The sequence below is a fragment of the Chaetodon trifascialis genome, chromosome 8 (genome assembly GCF_039877785.1).
Source record: "Chaetodon trifascialis isolate fChaTrf1 chromosome 8, fChaTrf1.hap1, whole genome shotgun sequence".
Lineage (NCBI taxonomy): Eukaryota > Metazoa > Chordata > Actinopteri > Chaetodontiformes > Chaetodontidae > Chaetodon > Chaetodon trifascialis.
The window spans coordinates 4,245,383-4,269,549 of record NC_092063.1 but is presented as its reverse complement, the minus strand read 5'-3'; the positions used below and the strand labels follow the sequence as shown (position 1 = coordinate 4,269,549).

Here is a 24,167-nt window from a genome sequence, read left to right as displayed (position 1 = left end):
ATTTGATAGCCTGTTCAAGAGCTCGATGAGAAGACTAATACCACGTCTCATGTGTACAGTTAATATGAAGCTAAAGCAAGCAGATGGTTAGCTTAGCATAAGGACTGGAGACAGGGGGTTAGCCTGTTAGCCTGGCTCTGTCAATGATAAAAAAAAATCTGCTTTTTTTTTTTTTTTTTTTTTACTTTTAGCACCTGGACAGAACAGCTTCTCCGTCCACCAGCAGCATCGACTCGGCCAGCGAGCCGCGGGAACGCAGCGTCCGAGGCGAGACCATCCTGCAGCGGATCCAGTGTTTGCCGGGGAATGAGCAGTGCTGCGACTGCGGCCAGGCCGACCCCCGCTGGGCCTCCATCAACCTGGGCATCCTGCTGTGCATCGAGTGCTCCGGCATCCACAGGTAGAGTCCAGAAAACATGTGTGCCTTTCACATTAATCTTAAAAAATGGCTGCACCTCTGTACAGTTTTAAGCACTGTACTTGAGTATTTTCTGCTACTATTATCTACGACTATGCTTGCTGAAGTTACTTAGTAGATTATCATTTTACAGACTGCACATTTTTCAATGGAGGGGGCCTTTAAGTAGAAGATCTGATTACCTCGTCCTCCATGCCATGTGCTGTGTGAGTGCTGGCGCCAGAGACAGGAAGTGGTGCCAGCTGTCTGTTACCTTGGCCTCGCGGTGCTTTTAAAGGCAGCGAGCACGGTCTGCCACACACGCTGTGAGGGGATTAAAGAGCAGCATGTCGCTTATTGGATTTGACCAAGAAGTTTCAGTGAGGGAGGGAAGTGAGAAGATAAAGATGGCGGCAGACTGAACAGTTCAATTCATGTGGTGAGGTAACCGTGCCGCAGTTATGCCAATGCCCGCGCTCATGTTCGGTTACATCACGCCGTTGCGTCATCGAGGTTCGTTCTCGAGCTCCCGCTGGGGAAAACGTTCCCTCAGGAGCCGTGTGTGTTATTTTTGAGCTGCAATCATCAGTGCTGATTATGCAACGCGAGCCCCCCGTCCCTGCGTGCGTTCCCACCTGTTGAATATTCATGCTCCCTTTCGAGGCTCGTCCTTGTTACCGTGAAGGGCGACGGAGGGGAGAAAGACAGTATCGCTGTTGCCTGGATTCCAGACAGCTTCATCAGAGGAACTTAGCCATTTGCATGACATTGGGAGCGGCTCCTCTCATGTCCCTCGGGATAGCACTCTTGTGATTTTCGATCACTTGCAGCTATTCAGACCAGGTTACCATGCGACACCGTGGTGTATTATTCATTTGTAAAACGAAAAGAAATCAAGCTGCTGAGATTTCTTGTCATGTTGCCGACCATCTGTTGCCTCACAGTCATAACAAAGTCAACGTCTTTCACCTCTGAATTGTCTGAATTGTGTTTTTTTGTTGTGCAGGAGTCTCGGAGTTCACTGTTCGAAGGTTCGCTCGCTCACACTGGACTCATGGGAACCAGAATTATTGAAGGTACGGTTTGTCCCAGCAGTGTCCTCAGGAATAAGGCTGAACTGTCAGTTTGTTGCCTTAAAGGCATAGTTTGACATTTTGGGAAATTCAAACATGAAGGTGCAGCCAGGAGACAGTTAGCTTAGCATCCAGACTGGAAGCAGGGTGAAGCGACTAGCTCGGCTGTGTAATAGGTTAGCGGAAAAAAACATCAGACAAACATGATATAGCATGTAATTTAGTGAGCTTTAGAGGTGTGGTCTTTATGCTAAGCTAAGCTAATGGTCGTCTGGCCTTAGCTTTATGTTTAACAGACAGATATGAGACTGGTATCAATCTTCTCGTCTAACTCTCAGACAAAAAGTAAATACGTTTTTTTCCTGTAGAGTCAGCCTCAGTGTGCAGATCATTGATCGTGTCTCTTGTCTTTGTAGTTAATGTGTGAGCTTGGAAACAGTGTCATCAACCACATCTATGAAGGCTCGTACCAAGAACAAGGCCTAAAGAAACCACTACCGTCCAGTTCGAGGTAGGAGGAGAACTTAACTATAAACGAATACAAGTGTGATCTCACGCATGATTTCTGTCTGTTACTTCTGAACGAGCCTTTCATGTGCTGTTTGGTCCCTTACAGGCAGGAGAAGGAGGCCTGGATTAAGGCGAAGTACGTGGAGAAGAAGTTCCTGAAGAAGCTGTGCTCCACAGAGATTCTCATCAACGGAGAGAGGAAGTCGGAGCGGCGGTGGAGCGTGAAGAAGTGTCGGAGACACAACAGCGCCACCACGGTACCGAAAACCCGGAGAAGATACCGACAAGACCCTGGAAGCACGTCCCCCTCCACCCTCTCCGCAGGTACTGTAATGGATCACAGAGTGGAGCTTTTTGAGGAATGTGCTGCAAGTCTCAGCCTTAAGCGCCTGATTCTTCTCCTAATCCAATTCAAAAAACAGCCGTTGACAGAAGTGGCACACTGTTTATCTTATCAGTTACACTGGGGTAGATCAGACTGTGAGGGAGAGACTTGAAGCAGGGATACTTCATGAGGTGAAAGGGCCGTTTGCCCGCTGGCTGTTCCAGCACTGTCAGCTGTTGGAGGACACCGCGCATGGAGGCAATTAAGGTGCTTAAAACTCTTAGCACCCGAATCAGTGGAGCTGAGGTGGAGCAGGTGAACGGCTTTAGGTTCCTGAGAGTCAGCATGACAGAGAAGCTGCCGTGGATGTGATACGCCTCCACTGTGGTAAAGAAAGGTCAGCAATGACTGGAGGAAATTGAAGAAAGTAAGAGTCTCACGCCAAGTTTTTGATTTACGGAGGAGCATCCACATGGAAACATGAATAGGCAGCGTGATTAAAACAGTTCAGAGCACTCCACCATTAAAAATATTTGTTCTTGTGTGGCACAAAGACAAAACAAACTCCAGGATACGATTATCTTCAACATCTGCTGCGAACAAATGTCCATAAAGCCACTCAGAAATCAGAGAGAATAGACACTGCTTATAATCCAGAACTTGCCTGAGAATCGTCACATTTTTGAGTTTTGTTCAGTTTCAGGTTCATCCAGCTGTAGCTGTCTGTACATTCATGAATGCATTACAAACAGGAGCTGCTAAGAGCTAATTCAGCATATTTAAATGGTGTCCACTGTCAACAAACACAGGCTGAAAAATGGGCTTTGGGGAAAGGGAAAACCTGTACCTGCTGGGGTTTTCATATTCTTAGTATTTACCTAAATTAGATGCTGTGACTGAAATCTAATGTTAATACATGCGAGGCACAAACTGAGGCTCGGTCTGTATAAAGGTTAAACAAATGTCTTTTTGTTTGTCTCACAGCAGCTGCTAAGTTCAGACGAGACTCCCTGTTTTGTCCTGATGAGCTGGACTCTCTCTTCTCCTACTTCGACACAGGATCTGGACCTCGAAGTAAGCGGCTCACCATTTTGACAATCTGTTCCCAAAAAAAAAAGGCATTTTTCTCACTTTCACAGACCACTGCAAGATACTCGAGCCTTTAACTACAATAGGCTGCTGCCCAGACTGTGGATCACACGCTTGAGATTCTGTTTTGTTTGTACTTGCACAATTTTGTGTCTGTGAAACAAACCAGACGAGCCAGAAAGAGACAGCGGTAACTAATGTGTCCATGTTCTGGCGTCTCCCGGTCCGGCAGGCCTGAGCAGTGACAGCGGGTTGGGAGGAAGCACAGATGGCAGCACAGACATCCTGGTGTTTGGCTCGGTGGTGGACAGCGTCACAGAGGGTGAGTCCAGTGCAGGAACGTGGAGCAGATGGTCCCTGGATATTAACTTACAGGACAAGCTGTGATATAAGATTCTATGTGATGACATTTGCGTCCGGTGAAATACTTTTCTCATTGCGTGTGTCCTGTGCTGCCATCCTTACCCTGTCCTCAGAGTGCGAGGTGTCGGAGGACTCGAGTGGCGAAGCTGAGCTGGAGGCTGAGCCGGAGACGTCGGACCCGGAGGACGTGAGGGACCTTCACCCCGGCGCGCTGCTCTACAAAGCCTCGAAAGCCCGCAACCTGCCCGTCATGGCTGAAGCGCTAGCCCACGGGGCGGATGTCAATTTGGTCACCGATGAGGACGAAGGAAAGACGCCCCTCATTCAGGCTGTGATTGGGGTGAGTCGACTGAGCGGTACCAGAAATTAGTCATATCCGTCCTCTCAGGTGATGTTTTAGTAAAGAGACTTAAAGGTCTCATGTCCTAAAGACGTGAAGGTCAGTGTTTAGCACCTCTCACCTGTGGAAACAGCTGATTAAATACTGGATCTGGGGGAGTTTATTTTAATTTTGTGAAAATAACCCAGATGATGTCATAGTGATATCATCAGGGTTATGTCATCTTGGGCTGAGAGACTTAAATTTTTAATGGTAAAGCCTGTGTTACAAACACTTTAGTGAGTGTGGAGTCTTCACCCATCAGAAAGGATGTCATGTGAAATGCTGTTGCATTATGGGAAATGTAGGATCCAGTGTTTCCAGTCTTTGTTGGCTCATGCTACATGGGCACTAATGTCAGGATATTGCAATGATATTGGAGAAATGGATTCATTACAGATGCTCAGTAATCGGTTTAGTAGTGTGGGGACTAAATCCCAAAATACAGAAAGAGCAGTCAGCAGGTTTGATTAATGACACTCAGCTGGCGTCAGTGAGCGATGCACGCAGGAAATAGTTGTTTTTGCATCCGCTGCAGCAACGTTTTGCAGGTCAGTCGGTCTAAAGCAAGTCTGCCACAACAAATCCAGACTGACGTCCAGATATTAGACAAAATATTACAGCCTCGTCAGCGCCAAACAAACCGGGTCGTTTTTAATTTTATTTTAGGGTTCGCTGATCGCCTGCGAGTTCCTGCTCCAGAACGCTGCTGACGTCAACCAAAGAGACGCGAGAGGGAGGGGCCCCCTGCATCATGCCACATATCTGGGACACACGGGGTGAGTCATGAGGCACCAAGGAGCCGTTTACTCCAGGATGCATTGGCAGCGTTTGAGTCTCAATAAAAAACGTGCTCTGTTGAAGTTTCACTGCGTACGTCCAAAGCTTTTTTTTTTTTTAAGGTAGCACAGAAATCTGACAATGATCTGATTTGCTGTGACTGATCTCTGCTCCTCTGGTGTTTTCAGGCAGGTGTGTTTATTCCTAAAACGAGGAGCGACACAGAATGACGGCGATGAGGACGGCCAGGACCCTTTGAGTATAGCCGTACAGCAAGCCAACGCAGACATCGTCACGCTGTGTGTTGATTTATTTAATTTTGATGTAAGTCTTTTAAGCTCCGCCTCGGATGGATTTTTAAAATTCTCCTTCTCGTTCCCTTCAGGCTGCGTCTGGCCAGGATGAACGAGGAGATGCGGGAGTCGGAGGGACCCTTTGGACAACCAGGTCAATACCCAGCCAGCAGCCCCACTGAGCAGCAGTATAAGAAATGCATTCAGGAGTTTATCTGTCTCAATATAGCCGAGTGCTAGTCAGGTCCGGTCAGGTTGAAGTGCAGCGTAAAGCCAGCGCTGGGGTGCCAGCAGACACATGACCGACTGAGAGACACATGTCGGGGCGCTCGTGCTTCAAGCTCGTTTCCTCCACTTGTTTTGTCTTAAAGGGACTTTTCAGCACCAGATTAACTTCTTCTCTCCGTTAGATGTATCAGAATAAGTGGAGAGCTCCTCTCCCCGGCACGGTCTCCTGACTTTACGCCACGGCGCTCCGCTCCTCACTCAGGATCACACACAAACTCATTGTCAGCCTCCTTTAATGATGTCAGACGGTCGCCAGAAACTCAGCGTAGATGAGCTTCGTCAGGCGCTCGCCAGCCCAAACGCAGCAGAGCTGACCAATCACTGCCAGGGAAGCCACTTTTTTTTTTAAAGATTATCCAGCAGCACTGTCGTCAAGCAATCAGTAGACCACCAGTAGAGTCATCAGCAGTGTGTACGGGAACAACTTTGACCTTTTATTTGGAGGTTTTAGAGGAAACAGGGTGCTCTGAACCAAAGACCTGCCTCAGCTCATGTGTCCCAGCGATGCTGCGGTTAATGTCATCATGTGACTGAGGTCTTATTCTCGTGTTATTGAAGTGGGAGGAGCTCCTCTGGGCGCTCGATGCTACGAAACTATTAAAAGATTAAAAGCTGCATTAAAAAATACCAGATATGAAAAAAGCCTGCGTACATAACGACTTAACTACGACTCCCATGGTGCATTTCAGCACAAAACATCCAATCATGGAGCTAAAACTTCAGTTTTGGATGAATTCAGCATCTCTGGCGAGTTTTAAATGCGGCTCCTCTCACGTCAAAACGAAGCAGTCGAGGAGCTTTCAACATGGCGGCAGGCGTGAGGGGAAAGCGAGGCGGCGGTAGCTGTGACAGAGTTAATGATCGCAGAGGAAGAATCATTGCTCCGTATTGATCCAGAGGTCGATTGAGTAAAGCTTTTACGTTTAATCAAAAGCGAAATTATGCACTTTTTCTTACTACCAACCGCGATCTGACTTTTGTTTCTGCTCTTAATTTTTTTTTTTTTTTGGAAACACGTTCAAATGCTTTTGCTTTTATTTATGATGAAACTTCCGGAGCAATAGTGCAATGATTAATTCAGTACGGATACTCTGTATTTTTTGTATTAAGTTGAAAACAGCAATTGCAGATGGTATTTTTTTAAGCTGGATATATTTTGTTAGATTTTATTTTGCTGAGCACACACATATACACACACACACACACACACACACACACACACACACACACACACACACACACACACACACACACACACACACACACACACACACACACACACACACACACACACACAGCGCCAGTATTATATTCTCATGATGAGAAAGCCAGTACTCCAAGATATGATCACTTGGGTTAATACTGCAGTGGAAGATGGACATTTTTGATAAAGGCCACATGTATTACTGTATATACAGTATTTGTAAGTATTTGTATTGTTAAGATATTTGTTAATAGTAATCTAATGCATCACGACTAGGCCTCTGTTAGAGTTGCTCTTTGTTTATAGTGCATGGGTGGATGTTGCCCAGGTCTCCTTCTTGCTTTGCTTTACTTCTGTGCCCAGTGTATGTGAATAATTGACATTTAGTATTGTTGAATAATGTTAATATCCATATTATAAACTGCCAAAATCATGACAACCGTGCATGGAAGAAATGGATGCAAACAGACTGAACCCCCCCTCTCTCAGTATCTTCCATTGGCTGACGGTGTTCGTGCAAAAAGCTTGATGACAATGAACAACGGCGGCCCGGTCGCTGCCCGGAACTGTATTTAATGATCTCGTTTAAGCTGTAAAATCATGTTCGGCCTAACGAGTGCTTTTAGTTTGACCTCCTTGTCAGCTTACAGTAACTTGGCAGTGATCCAGAAAGTGCTGGATGCTCGTATGAGCTTTTTTTTTGATGTTGTCTGAGGCTGAATTATCCCAAAGAAGAAGCGGTTTCCTGAAGATGTTGCTCGTGTTTGACAGACGCTGCAGACTGTTGGGGTTTAGTTCAAGCCAAAGACCGCAGACAGTTTCTGAGAGAGCCAGCAAGTGTTTTTAGCTCCTTTCTCCAAAAAGGGATTTTTACAATCAGAAGGGACTCACAACGTCTAGTTTGGACCCTCATCTACATAGAGATGTTAATTTCTTAGCATGAGGAGTAGCTGAACCCTGAAAACCTTGTTTTTGATGAACGTCAGTAGCTGCAGTGACCTACAGGAAGTCATTACATCAGTGAAGTTGAGCGTCACCCAAAGGCCTGTTTGTGCCGTCGATTCCTTCCTCTTAACTCTACAACCGGCGCTTTCTAATGGAGCCGTTTGGACTCCGGCAGAGCAGGTTAAAGGTCCTCACGGTCAAGCTCACTGTTGGTCATCAGCTCCAGTTCATGAGCTCGAGCTCACTCAAAGTTGAACGCCACCAAATTTCATGATCTTAAATGGCGGATAATTGTCAAACAGTCCCAAACCTGAGTTTTCCAAGTCTCTTCCAGGTCAGGTGTGTTTTTAAAGGACGCAGCAGCTCGCTCGTCTTCTTCCCTTCTTGCTCGTCGGCGATGGATTCGAAGCACTTTGAAAACACAGCGTCCAGCCTTTTCTTAGCTCGTGCAGTACTTTGTGTGAGAGCTGAAGCAGCGACGCGCCAACCTGAACCGGACGCAGATTTTCCTCGATGAGCGGCGTCGTCGCTCACACTGACTTGCGTCGAGCCGTTGGCGGGTTGTGTGTTGCACCGTGAGGTCAACAAGTCGACTGTTGTGTACATAAACTAAAAACTATTAACACTTTAACTGCTTGCTTCTAACATGCATTTTTTAACTTTGGTGTATTTTCTCTGTCTGACTGTTATCTGTAAAAACTGTCTTTAAATATACGGTACCTGCGTATTAACACTGCTGCCTGTGTTTGCTTTCATGGCGTCTTTTTTCTCCCAGTGTCTTCTTTAAAGTGGTACTGAAAATAAATGGACGATGTGGCTGAAAGCTGACCTCTCCCTTTGCTCCTTTCCTTCTTCTTTTAGCACTAACAGCACTAACAGACTTCTCACCTCATGGTGCGCTAATTATGGATTGTGTCTGATTTTCACAGCGTGGCGTTATAACATATTTATGGTGGAAACTAGAACAAGAGTGTGTTTAAATATGCATGGAGAGAAATTAATATTTGATTTTCAGATGAATATTTTTCCACTGAGGCTGAAGAATCGTTATATTCTATAGTTCTAATATTAAACTTTGCTTTAAATCCCCTCGTTTAGCATTTACAAGCAGTTTATAGATATTAATGAGTGTTTTTGAGCACTGTGATGTGTTTGTACACAGATATAAGATCATTTTCAGGCTTTATTAACATATTTGTCAACAGTCGTAACTGCTCGTGTGAAGCAGAAACAGTATGAATGATTGATAACACAATCATGTCTGATGATATATGATCACGCACAAAGTTCAGGTCCACTTTGTAGAGTTCTTCCGGAGCTTTCCGCTGCATCTCTCGGCCTTCATCGCCTGACGGCGTCGTCACGAGAGCGAAGAAACGGATGCGTACATGAATATTTACTTAATTAATGACATAATCATGATTGGTGCTACATTAATCAACATAATGACATAAGTGTTAAGATCTGTAAGGATGAATCGTGTTTTACAAGTTGATGTTTAATTTACAGCTGCAAGATTTGATTGGATGATGGATGGACAGAAAATTCATCGACAGCTATTTTGAGCAAATTTTGAGCATTTTGAGCATCGAGCAAAAATGTGAAGATTTTATACTTTCCTTATCATATGTGACAGGAAACAGAATATTTGGGGGGTTTTGATTGTTGACTGGACATTTGAATGATGTGGGAAGTTAAAACAGGCATTTTTAACAATTTTCTGACATTTTGATAGATGGAATGACTCCAGAAAATAATGGGAATAATAGAAAATAACCGTTTGTTGTAGACCTGAATTCAGATAAATGCAGTGGATCAAAAATCACATTACTTCCCATCTGAAATGTAAAGGAGTAGAAGTATAAAGTAGGGTAAAATGTATTGAGGTACTTGAGTATTTACAGGTACTCAGTAACTCTCCACCTCTACATCACCTGTTAAAGATGATTGACAGGAGGTCTTATGTTGAAAATACCTTTAAATCTGCTTACAGCTGCACTGCATTGTGTTCTGGTGAGTTACAAACTGTGGCGGAGGCTTGTTTTCTCCAACCAATAGCACAAGATTTATTAAAAATGAATTCAAATCATTAAAAGAAAAAGCAGCAAATCGCCACATTTGTAGCGCTGCAACCATGAAATGTAATGATCGTCAAAGCAGCTGATTAATTGATTAATCGATGAATCATTTCAGCTGTACTCGTATAAACTCTCAGGTAGTTTAATTACATCAAAACGTCTGATTTTATACTCTGGTTATATATTTTCTATGCACAAATCTGGATGATGATCTAAATAATTAGTAACATTAGTGAAATGCGTCTTGAAAAGAAAACTCATTCATAACAAACACCCTGATATCTGCCAACAGCTACGTGATACAGTGTTCTACTGTGCAACTTAGCAGGTTAAAAGAAAGTGTTACCAAGAAGCCGCATTGAGTTTAAGCCTTAAACTCGGTGATCTCTCGGCCTGCGTCTCTTTCTCACACATGCATAAACAGGGAAAGCCGGGAATGTTCCTTCCCCTTTTTAATTAGCCGAGCCTGGGAGCTCTCATGGGACACAAAAGGGTTCGGCTGCTTTTGTCATGCCGGTGGATTCAGCGGTTACCATGGCCACAAGAAAAGCAAAGGCTCAGAATTTGGAGAGTTGAAAGAGGAAAAGCTTCATGGTGCCTCCGCCTGTTTTCTCTCCTCCATTCATGAGGCTTCTTCTTACCCAGGCCTCCTCTGCTTTCTGTTTCCCTCGCCGCTTCTATTCAAAACTGTCATATAAAAGATGTTTTGACCGTTCAAAGCAAGTCAGGCCTTTTCTGTCTGTGACAAATCAGGTCTTGTGCCCAAGCGGCATCATTTTCATCAGTATTTCCCGTTGTTTTCTCCAGCAGGAGACGCCACGTACCTTGACATCTTCAGAGAGTTTTCTCACATGGCGTCCCACAACCCGGAGAAGCTGAAGCGAAGGAGCGTGCACTTCCGGCACTCCTTCAGGTAGTCCGCCAAGCGTCTGCGGAGGAGCAAATCAGATACTTGAAAAGTGCAGCAGCCACGTTCCTGATGCAGTCACACCTGGGGGATCACATATTCATCATAACAAGTCACTCGCCTGTTTTATTCCTCAGAGAAATTCACACACTCACCTTAAAAGTGAAGGAAAAGTGGCGGTTTTGTGAAGCTGTTCATTGAGATTCAGTGTTTAGAATAACTGCATTATATCTGCAAGAGTCCTGTGCCCTTCTTAGATCAAGCTTTTATTTTGAAATGAGGATCTGCTGGCCTTTTCCTCTGAAATGCTTTTTATAAATATAGCATTGCTTTTGTACAGTAGATGAAACCTTTAATTAAATGCCGAGCACTTGTTTTGTTCTTTCTTTTTTTACATGAATTTGTTTTGCTGCATCACTTTCATCATCCTGATCAAAATGTTTGATTCATTGAAGGACTTTGATCAATCCATTACATAAATACATTGTTCTGTGTTTGTCATGCATGCATGTACTCTCATTATATTTCATACTTAAACTTGAATTCAGTGTCATATCATCATTAATCATCATCAACATCAACACCTTGAAGTGGCAGTGTTATTTTCCTGATGAGCAGTTGGTTTTGTCGTGAAACGTGTCGTCTCTTTTGCCTGGACTACGCTGGTGTAGTCTTCAGAATATTTTGTTAAAATGTACTTTGCTGTACCACTATGAAATGCAGTGCTTATGTTACTGTGTACATGCTGTAGAAGCAAAATTGCTAATATATCTGAATGAGCAGGAATACTGATGAGAGATGGATGAAAATAAACATTGTCAGTGTTTCTACGCATGCAGTAAGAAGTCTCTGTGGAGTTTGACTGACCTGTTCACTGACCTGCATCACAACATGTAGCTCAAACAACAGCGCCCCCTTTTGTGGAAATATGGGTATCCCCTGTTTAAATAAAGGTTAGAATTGTAATAATTATTATGAAAGTAAATGAAATGAGACATGCGAGAGGTTTAGAGGGGAGATGTCTTTTTTAAATAACTAAATAAATACATAAACACTGTTTTTTTCAAAGGGGTCATGAGCCCCAAAAGTTCAGAATCACTGGTTTAATCTTTACAATGTGATGTTTTTAAATTGTCATTTTTTATGTAAAAACATAATCTGAAAATAAATTTTGCAATTAAACTTTGTTGAGGAGTAAAAAGTACAATATTTCTATTTCTACATTCATAAAATGGAAATACTCCCCCAAATCCCAAGTATCTAAAAACTGTAATTACACACAGTACTTAAATAAATGTACTTAGTTACATTCCACCGCAGACACAGGATACTGATTCAGGTTTCTTAAAACAGGTTTAATCGGTGGTTCAGTGTTTAAGCGACGAGTGAGACATTCTGACACATAGACGATCTTTGGCCTCTTCACTGCAGGCGGCGGCGGTGGGGGCCGGTGACGTCGGTCACGTCTCGCCGTTACGTCGGCAGGATCGGAAGTAACGTTACGGCGAGCAGACAGTCCGCGATGATGGAGCTCTGTCTGGGCGACGGTGCTCATTATGATGCCGTCTGACACTTCCAGTGACATTATGCACATTTTGCTCGCTTGACGCGCGATGTGACTGCGGATTCGAGTCAGGTATGACTCGGATGCTTGTAGCTAGCCAGCTAGCTAGCTGTTAGCTTAGCCCTGATCCGTCCTGCTGCAGTGAGAGCTCCGGCAGGCAGCTAGCAGCTCAGCTGATCAGCTGCGGCACCACACAGAGCCCGGCGAGAAGATGATGAGGCCTTAAATGTCAGATCGGCGACGGTGTGTTCAGTCATCCAATACAGGTACTGTCATTCATGGACAGGTAAAGCCGAGGGACCGTCAGACAGCTGGTGCCTTTATCGCAGGAGCAGGGGCCAAAAACCAAAACCCTGACCCTGATGTGTTGTCTAGGTGGGGCATAGCAGGTAGGCAGGGCACCTGGTGGGAGGACACAGGCTGTGACAGTGAACTGGGACAGTTTCTTTGTGTTTTTTAGTCTGGTTATCTCTATTTTCTTATCATTAGTTTAGAAATGAGACAATTAAATTGATGAGTTGATTGAAAGAAAATGGATAAGCAAGCAGCTTCCGCAATGTGAGGATTTTCTGCTTCTCTGTTTTAACGTTTTATGACTGTCAGACAAATTAAGCAAGATGTCTCTGGAAACTTGTGACAGCCGTGTTTTCACTATTTTCAGGTGGTCATAATGAGTAATCGTTGAAATAAGACACAGGTTAATTAATGAAGAAAATAATCTTTAGCTGCCAAATTGATCTCACTATCAAGCACTGCAGGTGTGGCTTAACTCTAATATGTCTGGATCCTCTGCGCTGTAGACGTCCATTGTTGATGAGACAGGATTTAAAGCACACCAGTGAAGGTATCAGAGCGTGCAGCTAGGGACCAGACAGGGAAGAGAAGTCAGAGAGCACTGACAGACACCCTGACACATTGTTGGTTTTGGTCTTTTAATGGGATTTGTCGAAAATAACAAAAATACAGAATTCTCATATTTAATTGACTTTTTTTGCTTCAAAAATGACCTAAATGATGATTAATCTCTCTTAATTCTGCGTCTCGGGGGGTTTTGGACATTGTGTTGATGGTTGCTCCTCATCTTTGATCTCGTCCACAGACATGGCGTCGCAGCTCCAGGTGTTCTCCTCCCCCTCTGTGTCCTCCAGTGCCTACTCTCGTTCCAAGAGGCTCAAAGTGGAGAACCCTGCCTGGGATGTGTCCAACCAGCTGGGAGACAATGGTTACTACCAGCAGAGCCCCACCCAGGGAGCTGCACCCTCCACCTCTGGCTCCAGCTTCAACCCGGTGTACAACGCCAACCAGGTGCCCCCGCCGACCGCAGGCTCCCGGGAGCAGACGGTGGTGCGGGCGGCAGACAGCACAGGTAGCCTTCGCGGACCACCCTCCTCCTCTTCCTCCTCCTCCTCCTCCAGCCGTCGCGTCAAGGATGCCGAGTCCTCCTCCCAGCCGTGCGACCTCTACCACAAGCAGTACAGCTTGAAGCGGAAGAGCGAGGAGGTGGACAGCAGCGACAGCGTCCAGATTCTGGAGGAGCTCTCGGCCCCCGTGGTCTCAAACCGCACCGGCGGTGGAGGGGGGACCACCACAGCTCAGTCCATAGCACATTCCACTTCTACCACGAAGAGCAGCAACTCCCACAGCGAGGGCGACTACCAGCTGGTCCAGCACGAGATTCTGTGCTCCATGTCCAACAGCTACGAGGTGCTCGAGTTCCTGGGACGCGGCACCTTCGGCCAGGTGGCAAAATGCTGGAAGAGGGGCACAAACGAGATAGTGGCAATTAAAATCTTGAAGAATCATCCCTCATATGCTCGGCAAGGTCAAATTGAAGTGAGTATGTCAGGTCGAAAAGCCTAAAAACACCAAGGCAGATCATCATCTTCATCTGTATCAGTAATCCAGTAATACTCGTCTAAACATCCGTCAGTACAGTGCCAACAGGAACTGCTAATAGCTAATTAAACGTGTGCTGCGTTCAGGTCGTGTGGGACAGATGGAAGACGTTAAAGATTCACACACACATTCACATCATCGTTATATGATTCCAGAGTTTTTCTTGTGAGGGTGAAAATACTGTACGCTGACAGTATAACACCACGTTCACTGATTTTGAGTCTGCCAGGCTAAGATGTGCAGCCACGCTCGGGTTCATCATCTTCCTCTCCCTCCTCCTCCTCCTCCTCCTCCTCGTAGGTGAGCATCCTGAGCAGGCTGAGCACAGAGAACGCCGACGAGTTCAACTTCGTCCGCTCGTACGAGTGTTTCCAGCACAAGAACCACACGTGCCTTGTGTTTGAGATGCTGGAGCAGAACCTTTACGACTTCCTGAAGCACAGCAAGTTCAGCCCCCTGCTGCTCAAGTGTATCCGGCCCATCCTGCAGCAGGTCGCCACGGCGCTGATGAAGCTGAAGAGCCTGGGGCTGATCCACGCCGACCTGAAGCCTGAAAACATAATGCTGGTGGACCCTTTGAGGCAGCCGTACAGAGTCAAAGTCATTGATTTCGGCTCCGCCAGCCACGTGTCCAAAGCGGTGTGCTCCACCTACCTGCAGTCTCGGTACTACAGGTGAGCGTGTTAGCCTGGACTTTACAGTAAGGGCTTTGAATAATCACTTAACTGTGTTTGTAGCGTGCAGGTTACCCGCTGTGACCTTGTCATCTGTGTTTATGTGCTCGCAGAGCTCCGGAGATCATTCTGGGCCTTCCTTTCTGTGAAGCCATCGACATGTGGTCTTTGGGATGTGTCATTGCTGAGCTGTTTCTGGGATGGCCCCTTTATCCCGGAGCCTCAGAGTATGATCAGGTCAGCTGCAGCACTGCAACCGCTGAAGAGATGTTTATTTACCTTATTCATAAGAAACAGGAATCATACACATTGTTTAACGTGTGACCAACATAAAGGAAGAGTTTGACGAATGAGCTTATTTGCTTCACTTGTGAGCTGCTGTTGAATGCAGTGTCGCTCACTCGGTTGACGTTTACCTCCTTTATCCCCTTGTCTCTCAGATTCGTTACATTTCGCAGACCCAGGGCCTTCCAGCAGAGTACCTGCTGAGTGCAGGAACCAAAACCAGCCGCTTTTTCAACAGAGGCCCCGACTCCAGCTACCCCCTCTGGAGACTGAAAGTGAGTGACGGAGAACACGCAGGATGTCTGAGACGCTGTATCAGAAACACATGGACAGCACACACACTGATGTCTGGCTGCTGTTATGTTTCTGCAGACTCCTGCAGAGCACGAGGCAGAGATGGGCATCAAGTCGAAGGAGGCGAGAAAATATATCTTCAACTGTCTGGATGATATGATGCAGGTGAGGACGGAGCGTTTAATCCCAGATGAGCTGCACGCCTCCAGCCGTACGCGCAGCTTTTTTACTGTTAACGGGATTTTGGTGTGCTGACGCTGGCGCACCGCGACGTCTCACAGTGTGGACAAACGGCGACTTCCTGTCCCTCTGCAGGTGAACATGACAAACCTGGAGGGGACCGACATCTTGGCGGAGAAGGCGGACAGGCGGGAGTTCATAGACCTGCTGAAGAAGATGCTGACGCTCGACGCAGACAAACGCATCACGCCCATGAAGACCCTGAACCACCCCTTCGTCACCATGACTCACCTGCTGCACTTCCCTCACAGCTCGCAGTAAGATTTTTCACAGATGATTATTACGATCTGATCAATATCAAAAGCTGTTCTGACCATTTTGTAACATGAAATTTTTCAGCGTCAAGTCCTGCTTCCAGAACATGGACATATGCAAACGCAGATGCACCGCCTTTGAGAACGGAAAAAACATGTTTGCCAGCAACAATACCCCAAGTGCAGCCGCCAACCTCACCGTCACCTTCAGTAGCCAATTAAACCAGCACAATCAGGTGAGGATATTACCCGTCGTCCGCCTCAGGGTCACTTTGTCGATCCACAGTGTGCGTCAGTTGCTTTGTGAAGTCATGGCTCCGGGGCCTCGTTTATCAGCTGTGTGTTCGCTCATTTCTGTGCATAGACTGATTTGTGAATGCTCTTCCCCAAAGATTTGCGTTTTCATTGTTATTCAGAAAACAAAGTCGTCTCTGAAATTAGACCATTAAAGCATCTGATTGGTCGTGTTCCTCTGGCACTGCACCTCTGAAGATCTGTTGTGTTGAATTGGTCTGTGTTTGTAATCAGCTGTTATACTTCAGTGTTGTTCATTTCAGTTGATTTAATAAGCAGTGTCTGTTTTCCGTTATGCTAAAACTGTAAAGTGCAGTAATTACAAAGTGAAGTAAAACCAGTCTGTAATCGTGTGGAAGTGATGCAGAAATTTCTTTGTTTGACCATCAAGTCAGTGTAATCATCTGTGCCCAAACTGTGTCTATATTTGTTTAGTTTAGTGCAGGCTGTGAGGGGAAGTGTCAAATAATGCAGTTTGGTTTAGCAACATTTCATTTATGACTGTTTTGACCTCAGTGTTGATGCAATGTCTGACTTTGCAAACTGTTTATCGAGTAACAGACGCAGTGGAAATAGTGCAAACATTAGAAATGACACCATTAGCAAGGCAGGAAGACAGAGTGAGACTTTTACCCAGAAGTCCATTTCCTCGGTAACCTCTGCGAGGTTTCAGGCTGCACACGAGTGTAGAACAGGCGAGATGTCTCAGAGTGCGACATCATGAGCTTGTTAAACACCAGTTTTCCTGTTTGCACCTCCTGCACACACACGCTTTGTTAAACGAGGTCTGTCTTGCTGATCTTTTCCCGCGTTGGACACGGTGTCCTCTGCATGTTGTGTCTCACAGATGGCCTCTACAGGCGGCCAGTCCCTGTCCCTCAGCAGTAACGTCCCCTTGCTGAACTACCAGCCCGGCCTCTACCAGCAGGCCACGATCAACATCCCCGGTCTGACCCAGCAGGGCGTGCCCCTGCAGACCAGACCCACCCAGCTCTGCACCCAGACCGAGCCCTTCCAGCAAACGCTCATAGTTTGTCCCCCCACCATCCAGGGTGAGAATGCGAGATGTTAATGTCAAGTTGCTTCAATGAAAAGACGTTTCATTAAAAGCAGAATGAAGAAATTATTATTAGACCAACCAGCAACAAAAGAAAGAGAGATTCATGATCCATAAATGGCACCTTTTCCACATTTAGTATTTATTTTTGTAATTGATTTGACCTAACATAACCTCCCTCCATCTTTTCCTACAGGTCTTCAAACATCCAGTAAGCCCTCTGGTTATCCAGTTAGGATGGACAACTCGGTACCGTTAGTTCCTCAGAACCAGTCGTCCCAGTCTCTTCACATCCAGCCCGGCGTGCTGGCACAGGTAGGCCCCACCGCACCAGGATGGGCTTAAAACCAGTTTTACTGAACCTGAGTCCAGTACTGAATCCACATCAGCATCAGAATTGGTGGAGTGTCCTCTAGTACAGTTTTAAGGTATTTGTACGTTACTCATGTAGTTCCATTTTATATTATTTTTTGCTTTTGCTTCAATATATTTCATTACATTAGAGTTTTAATTAAGTAAAAGACATTCAAATCGTAATTTGCATAATGACCTGGCACAATGTTCTGCTGGTGACATTTGTCATTTAAACGGGTCAAACGGACCATCAGCTGTTAAAGGTTGAGAGGTCAACGGACTCGTCCTCCAGCTTTGTGAATCCAGGATTTTTATTAAATGGGAGCTGGATCCCAAATGGAACCGGCTGTTAGGAGCTGATGCTGATCTGTGGTTTGTGTTCACGTCGTGTCTTCATCATCAGACGCTCAGAGTTTCCACTGCCTGAAAACTCGATCCAGAGCAAAGCCTCCGTCGTCTTTATGCTCGAGTACATTGTGAATGAGCCCGTTGGGATGACTTAACACCTCCGCTCCTCTCCTCCTCGCACCTCCTCCCAGGCCTCCCTCGACCCGCTGCTGGTGAGCAGCCTGTACGCCTCAGTGGCGGGAATGCCGCGTATAGACTCGGTCCGGCTGCCGGTCGGCTGCAGGGGTGAAAGCCTCGGCGGCTTGCTGGATCAGAATGCCTCCATGCTGGTAAAACGCCATCATCGCAACTGGCGACCTCGGCTGAAATCTCCTCTTCCTTCCTTCCTTCCTTCCTTCCTTCCTTACTCCCTCCTAGCACGTGTCTGTCAGCTGGTGTGCAGCAGAGCGCGGGATGCATGTGCATCTCATCAGTCTGATTTGTGCTTTTGCTGGCAGCGTCAGGGGCCAGAGGCTTCAAACTCAGTGCAGATTCACCACTAAAACTGTGTGTATGCACAAAGGCAGAAATATACACGCATTAATTGATGCTATGTTGACTGCAAAAATCAGTAAAATTGGCAAAAAACCTAAACAAGCAATCTTTCTGTCTCTCACCTTCATGTTTAGTCTCATGACCTGCAGCCATCTCAGCTGAAACTGTGTGTTTAACTGATCTGACGTGTGCACATTCTGCCTTTATGAATATAGATTCACTTGGGGGGGGGGGGGGGGGTGACACAGCTGCCCCCCCGGTGTCCCCCTTTTCCCCTCAGTGTTTAAAGAATTATTTGTATTGTGTCTAATATCCATTAACAGATTATTTCAAAGTTTCGCTGATACTAGAATTGTTTTTCGTTAAATTGGAAGTTCTCATTTCATTTCCTTGTCTGTGACTCCGATACCATGCGCACCGTTTTCCTCAGGTCCCAGGCTTCATGCTAAGCTAAGCTAATCAGCTGCTGGCTGTCGCCTTAATCTTCGCTGACAGACTTTAGATCGATGTCAAAAATCTCCACTCACGCTTCCTTCACGTGTGGAACTTTTGCGCCTCCTGGTGGTAGTTTTAAGAAACAACACTGGCACTGATGCTGCATAACGAATGTCACAGTCGCCACAGCAGCGGTGGGACCTGCTTCGGCACCTTCGTTTCTTCCTTTTCTCAGAGTAACACCTTCATCCCTTTCACTTTCAGGTGGGCCGTCTTGTTTCTGGACTCTGGACTGAATGACGTGCATGCTGAGTGACATGTTGGGTTTTTCCTCTCTTTCTGTAGTTTGGTTCGATCTTTACTGCTTCTATGAGGGCAGCTCTGTAGATGGTGGCCGTGAGGCATCATCTTGAGCGTTGTTCAGTTTTCAGTTGTGTGTGTGTGTGTGTGTGTGTGTGTGTGTGTGTGTGTGTGTGTGTGTGTGTGTGTGTGAGACACGTCTGCTGGGTGTCTTGTTGGACAGATTTGCCTACAAACTGCATGTGCTCATTGTGCCTTTTATTTCAGAATGATTCACTTTGTTCTCCTCTTCATAAAGGTTGGGTGAGTCACTGTGGAGAGAGATGTTTCCATCTGTGCTTTTGCCCAATGCATTTACACGCTAACATGCCAGAATACACACTAACGTGGCAGGAACAGTGCTGCTGCGTTGTTTCCAGTCGGGGCAAACAGCTAGCGAGCAGATATTCACTGAAATTCAAATATCAAAGCCAATATCAACATGTTTTCTCCAGAATGACTCACCTCAGCTTTAAGGTTTCACTGCTGAAGTTTAAGGTTTTTTGAAACAAGTTTTTAACCTGTGTTTATGTGTGTGTGTGTGTGTGTGTGTGTGTGTGTGTGTGTGTGTGTGTGTGTGTGTGTGTGTGTGTGTGTGCGCAGCAGGGCTGGCCAGCAGGCACACAGCAGATCCTCATCCCTTCCACATGGCAGCAGATGCCAGGCATGGCCATCCATAACCCCGGGCAGGCCGTAGTGCCCGACTCGCCCATGGGAGCCCCCCACTCAGACAGTCAGCAGGCTTCTGGCTGGAGGTGAGTTCAGGTGAACTCTGCGTCTTTGTGCTGCGTCGTGCTTCAAACGCACAGCTTCACGTCGTCCTAACACGAAACAGTTCAGTAAAGTGGTCAGACTGAAGTGACCCGGTTTAAAATGAGCAAGCTCAATTTGTGCTTCCTCCTCATAGGGGTCGTCATGGAAGCCAGTACGACGGCGTCAGCCAGCAGGAATCTGGCGCTGGCCGTCACGCCGCCTCCCAAAGCCACAACTCAGGGGCCGCTCACCCGAGAGCCCAGCAGGGCAAAAGGTTAAAGGGTCGGCATGCAGAGAGCAGAGCCAGGTATCCTGGGGGGGTGCTTATGTGCTTTTCAGCTTTTTATTTTAAGCGAGTACAGGACATTAAACGCATCATGAATGGGTGGTGGGCTGCCCTGGTGTCTCAGCTCACTGTGGATTAAACATTTGTCTCTGTCCCCTCCAGGCCTGTGTCCTCAGTGCATTCGTCCACCACTGTGGTCCACAACACTGCTGCTTTTGCCGGCGACCAGTCTCAGCCCATCGTCATCTCCGACACGCCCAGTCCCGCTGTCAGCATCATCACCATCCACAGCGACTCAGAGGATGAGGATGACAGGAAGTTCCCTGCTGCCTGGTGAGCTCATTTCCTGTCTGTAGAGTTCGAAAATTTAAAAATTTAGAGAGGTTGGAGTTTCCTGACAGCTCCTCTCCCCCTCTGTCCCGCAGCTCTGGAACAAGCCAGAGGACCAATGTGATCAGCTGCGTGACGGTCCACGACTCCCACGACTCTGACTCCTCCACCAGCAGCCCCCTGAGCCCCAAGACCACCTCCCAGCCCACCAAGTCTCTGGCCATCATCATGCCCTCTGTGAAGAGCCAGCCAGGGGAGAGCACAACCCACAAAGCCCCAGCAGCTCCAGGTCCGGAGCCACAAATATCAGTATTCTCCCGTCTTGATAGTGCATATTAATCTATTTTAAATACCTAACTGTGGTTGCATTAAGTGACCTCAGTGGATCCATTTTAGCTGCACTAACAATCAGCTCAGCTCTCAGATCCATTTTTACTTCATTGTAATCTGTACTCTTGTCAGTGCTCAGTGCTCTGTCTGGTTTTGGCCGGTAGATCAAGCTCCAGGCAGCTCTGGAAAGTCCAAGAAGGGGTCAGCTCAGCAGTCCGGTCGGCCAGGAGAGTCCAGCACGGATCGGCATCAGCGGGCTGCGTCCAGCAGGTCTCAGCCTCTCAACCTAAGTCAGGTAATAGCTGTCAGGTTCTGAGGGGGAGGAGGGAGCGGGAGGTCAGTCTGCAGTCAGAAACTGCAGATGAAGACAGCGCCGCTGTCTTAAACTGGCCTCTGTTGGTCGGTCCTGGTCCAGGACAGTTCCGCAATCCACTTTCCCCAAAATCAAGTTTAGAGTTGTACAGTAATCAATATTAGTCAGTTGATCAGATTCAGATTGTTATCTTTTTTTCATTCTGCGGCTCTGTGGGTCAGAGAAGCAGGCTGCTAATGCTGAGATATTTCTGTAAGAAGACGTTGCACCAGCGCGTCTTTAGTTTGGACATTAATAATAGTCCGTCTGAATCCAACATGGCGTAAGATGAAACCTCCTGGTGTGTGTTGCTTGTCTGTCTTAAAACAAGCTTACGCTTCATGTAATAGTCACACTGGAAAATGCAAACTTTCCAATCCTGTTTCAAAGCGATGCTCAGAGCTAAGAGTATCCCATGATGCACCGCGGCCTGCTGTCACACCGGTCCAGCTGTTGGTCACCTGTGCACCTGTGGGCATGGCTGAACCTCCGCAGATTAAAGTCACGTGTCGACACAGGGACGGACTGTTTGCCAACGCTCTCTCTGTTTCAGGTCCAGCAGTCTGTGATGTCATCATCACATGACCAAACAGGAAGCAGCAGTTCCCTGAGGCGGCAGCCCACGTACCCCCCTCCCGTCTCCTCCCACTCGTCCTACAACGCCCTCTTCAGCTCGACCCCGAACCTGTACGCCTACCCGGCATCCGCCGCCCTGGCGTCAGTGTCGCAAGCCGTGGACCAGATGCAGGGTGGCCCGTCCCGCCACAGCAGGGCGAGTGGCGCCTACTCTTCCCTGGCGCTGCTCCAGAAGAACGGTGGCTTGGCTCTTGGAGGGTCTGCGGCAGGACAGTATGGCAACCACCACCAACAGCAGCAGCAGCAGCAGCAGCTGGGAGCGCAGCCTTTCCACCACTCTAGTGCCACTTACCAGCGAAAACTCAACCAGTACCCCTACCTGTAAAGAGTGCAGACCAAAAGGAGACCGAGACCAGAGCACAAGCTCGTCAGGGGTGACTGTGATTCGGCTTCAGCTCGACTTACCTTTGCTTTCCTGCCCTGTCCTTATTTCTCTGACTCTTTTGGACAAACCAATCGCAGAATGTATTTTAATCACGGTCCGTTTTTTAAGCCTGTTGTGTTGCGTTAACGGCGACAAACAGTGCAGTCTGTATCTGCTGCTCTCTGCTCGTCGTCGATGTTAAGTTTGAGGTGAAAATTGCTGACATCGGCTGAAACGAGTCAGAACCGCCGCCCTCTTGAAACAGTCTCCTAATTTAAGGGGCCGAACATAAAGCTAAAAAATTCTGCTTACAGACTGCAGTGTTGAGTTGATTTTTAACACTTTAAGCCCCAGAATTTTATTTATTTTAGAAACGTGTGTTGAGGAGAAGCTGGAACTTGCTGCTCTCTTATTATTATTATTATCAAATCATTGTGTAAAAGTTGCATTTACGGACACAATCGCCTTCCTTACTAAGGCCGACGTCTTTTATTTCAGACCTTAATATGTGAGCACGTCGTGATAAGTTGAATATGTTTCATTTATGAATGTACTGTGCGTGTTTTATCTGTATTATGAAAAAAATGGAAGCTATGTACTGTATAATGGTGTGTCACTGTTCTTCAGAGGTTTTCCATTCTGTTTCAGGACCGGCCTTCATCATATTTATCTGTTGAGTACGTTGAATGATGCAGTACGTTTCAGCGTAGAGTAGTGTGTGGTATTTAGGGGGATTGTCACTTTGTTTTTGTTTTTTTGTTACATATAATCTTAAGGTTGCATGTGTCTGACATGGCGTAGCATTCAGGACCCGCTCGTAAACTGCAGCTTCACTGATTTTCAGCGTCGCCCGCAGGAGGATTATTATGTTTGATTTGTACGACAAACACATTAATGATATTGGGAAACTGTAAAAGCTCTTGTCTTGTGACGTGATGTTTGTGGAGTACAGCGTGCACATAAAATCGGATCGGGTTTCACGATCATGTCAAAGTCAAAACCATTTAGATTGCAATCGTTAACGTGACGGTAATGCGTTTGAACTGTGAATAATCCAATCTGACGAAGATGATTTATAAAAATATGAATTGATGTTCAGTATGTAACTGCTTCTAAACAAATCATTGGTTTGGTGAAATGATGGTTGTTCTTACAATCCTGCTGTGTTGTGAAGTGCTACATTACATAGAACACGATGAACCTTAACTCGTATATACGCAATAAAATCTCCAACAGAAATCTGGGACTCACTGATGATTAAGAATCTTTTCCAGTTCAACCAGTGAGAAGGTTTCGTACACGACCAAATTACAGCTAAATCCAACCACTATCTTTATATTAATTAAAATTAATGAACAAATGATTTGCCAATTATTCAATTTGATTAATTAATCATTTGCCTTAAATGTAAATCATATTTTTTCAGTCTAAAACAAAGATTATTCAGTTTTTGTTTACATAAAACCCAAACAAATGATATTTTGATGCTTGAAAATGACTTGAATGAATGACTCAAGGGTTAATCAATTAATTTTTTGACTATCGATTGATCAATCAATCATTGAAGCTCTAATGATCACTTGGATGGAGAACACAGAACACACCTGCTGAACATCAGCATGTTAGCAATGACACTGTGAGCATGTTAGCATTAGCATTAAGCTAAAAGCACCGTGTTAACATTAGCATTAAGCTGAAAGCACCAGGCTAGCATTAGCATTAACCTGAAAACACTAGGCTAGCATTAGCATTAAGCTAAAAGCACCACGTTAACATTAGCATTAAGCTAAAAGCGCCATGTTAACATTAGCTTTAAGCTAAAACCACCAAAGTACGCCCTCAGGGTCGCAGACTCTTAGTTTAAGCAAAAATACTGTAAATTTACTTAAATTTGCTTGTTTTCTGGGCCTGTATGAT

General features: G+C 46.1%; 2 protein-coding genes across 5 annotated transcripts in view; both read left to right on the top strand.

Moving 5' to 3' along the window:
- The window catches only part of acap3a (ArfGAP with coiled-coil, ankyrin repeat and PH domains 3a), a 59,036-nt gene extending 50,536 nt beyond the window's left edge, over positions 1–8,500 (top strand). The window contains exons 14-23 of the mRNA XM_070968130.1: positions 192–400; positions 1,404–1,473; positions 1,887–1,981; positions 2,087–2,304; positions 3,290–3,379; positions 3,627–3,716; positions 3,871–4,097; positions 4,806–4,915; positions 5,105–5,215; positions 5,302–8,500. Of these exons, the coding sequence (XP_070824231.1) occupies positions 192–400; positions 1,404–1,473; positions 1,887–1,981; positions 2,087–2,304; positions 3,290–3,379; positions 3,627–3,716; positions 3,871–4,097; positions 4,806–4,915; positions 5,105–5,215; positions 5,302–5,449 (1,368 nt within the window). The 3' untranslated portion in view covers positions 5,450–8,500. The remainder of the gene's footprint in view (positions 1–191; positions 401–1,403; positions 1,474–1,886; positions 1,982–2,086; positions 2,305–3,289; positions 3,380–3,626; positions 3,717–3,870; positions 4,098–4,805; positions 4,916–5,104; positions 5,216–5,301) is intronic.
- A 3,620-nt stretch (positions 8,501–12,120) lies between these two features.
- Positions 12,121–23,488, top strand: hipk1a (homeodomain interacting protein kinase 1a). Of its 4 annotated transcripts, none has more exons than XM_070968643.1 (17): positions 12,130–12,267; positions 13,295–14,028; positions 14,392–14,765; positions 14,879–15,002; positions 15,206–15,325; positions 15,423–15,509; positions 15,660–15,841; positions 15,924–16,074; positions 16,980–17,184; positions 17,386–17,504; positions 18,083–18,220; positions 19,806–19,954; positions 20,107–20,259; positions 20,401–20,571; positions 20,664–20,857; positions 21,063–21,193; positions 21,804–23,488. In XM_070968643.1, exons 2-17 carry the CDS (start codon positions 13,297–13,299, stop codon positions 22,209–22,211), a joined length of 3,438 nt encoding a protein of 1,145 aa, XP_070824744.1. In that variant the 5' UTR covers positions 12,130–12,267; positions 13,295–13,296; the 3' UTR covers positions 22,212–23,488. The 4 variants fall into 4 exon arrangements, with proteins under 4 accessions (XP_070824746.1, XP_070824745.1, XP_070824744.1 ...); XM_070968642.1 differs by having other exon boundaries at positions 19,803–19,954; XM_070968645.1 differs by lacking the exon at positions 18,083–18,220 and having other exon boundaries at positions 12,121–12,461.
- Positions 23,489–24,167: the final 679 nt, after the last annotated feature.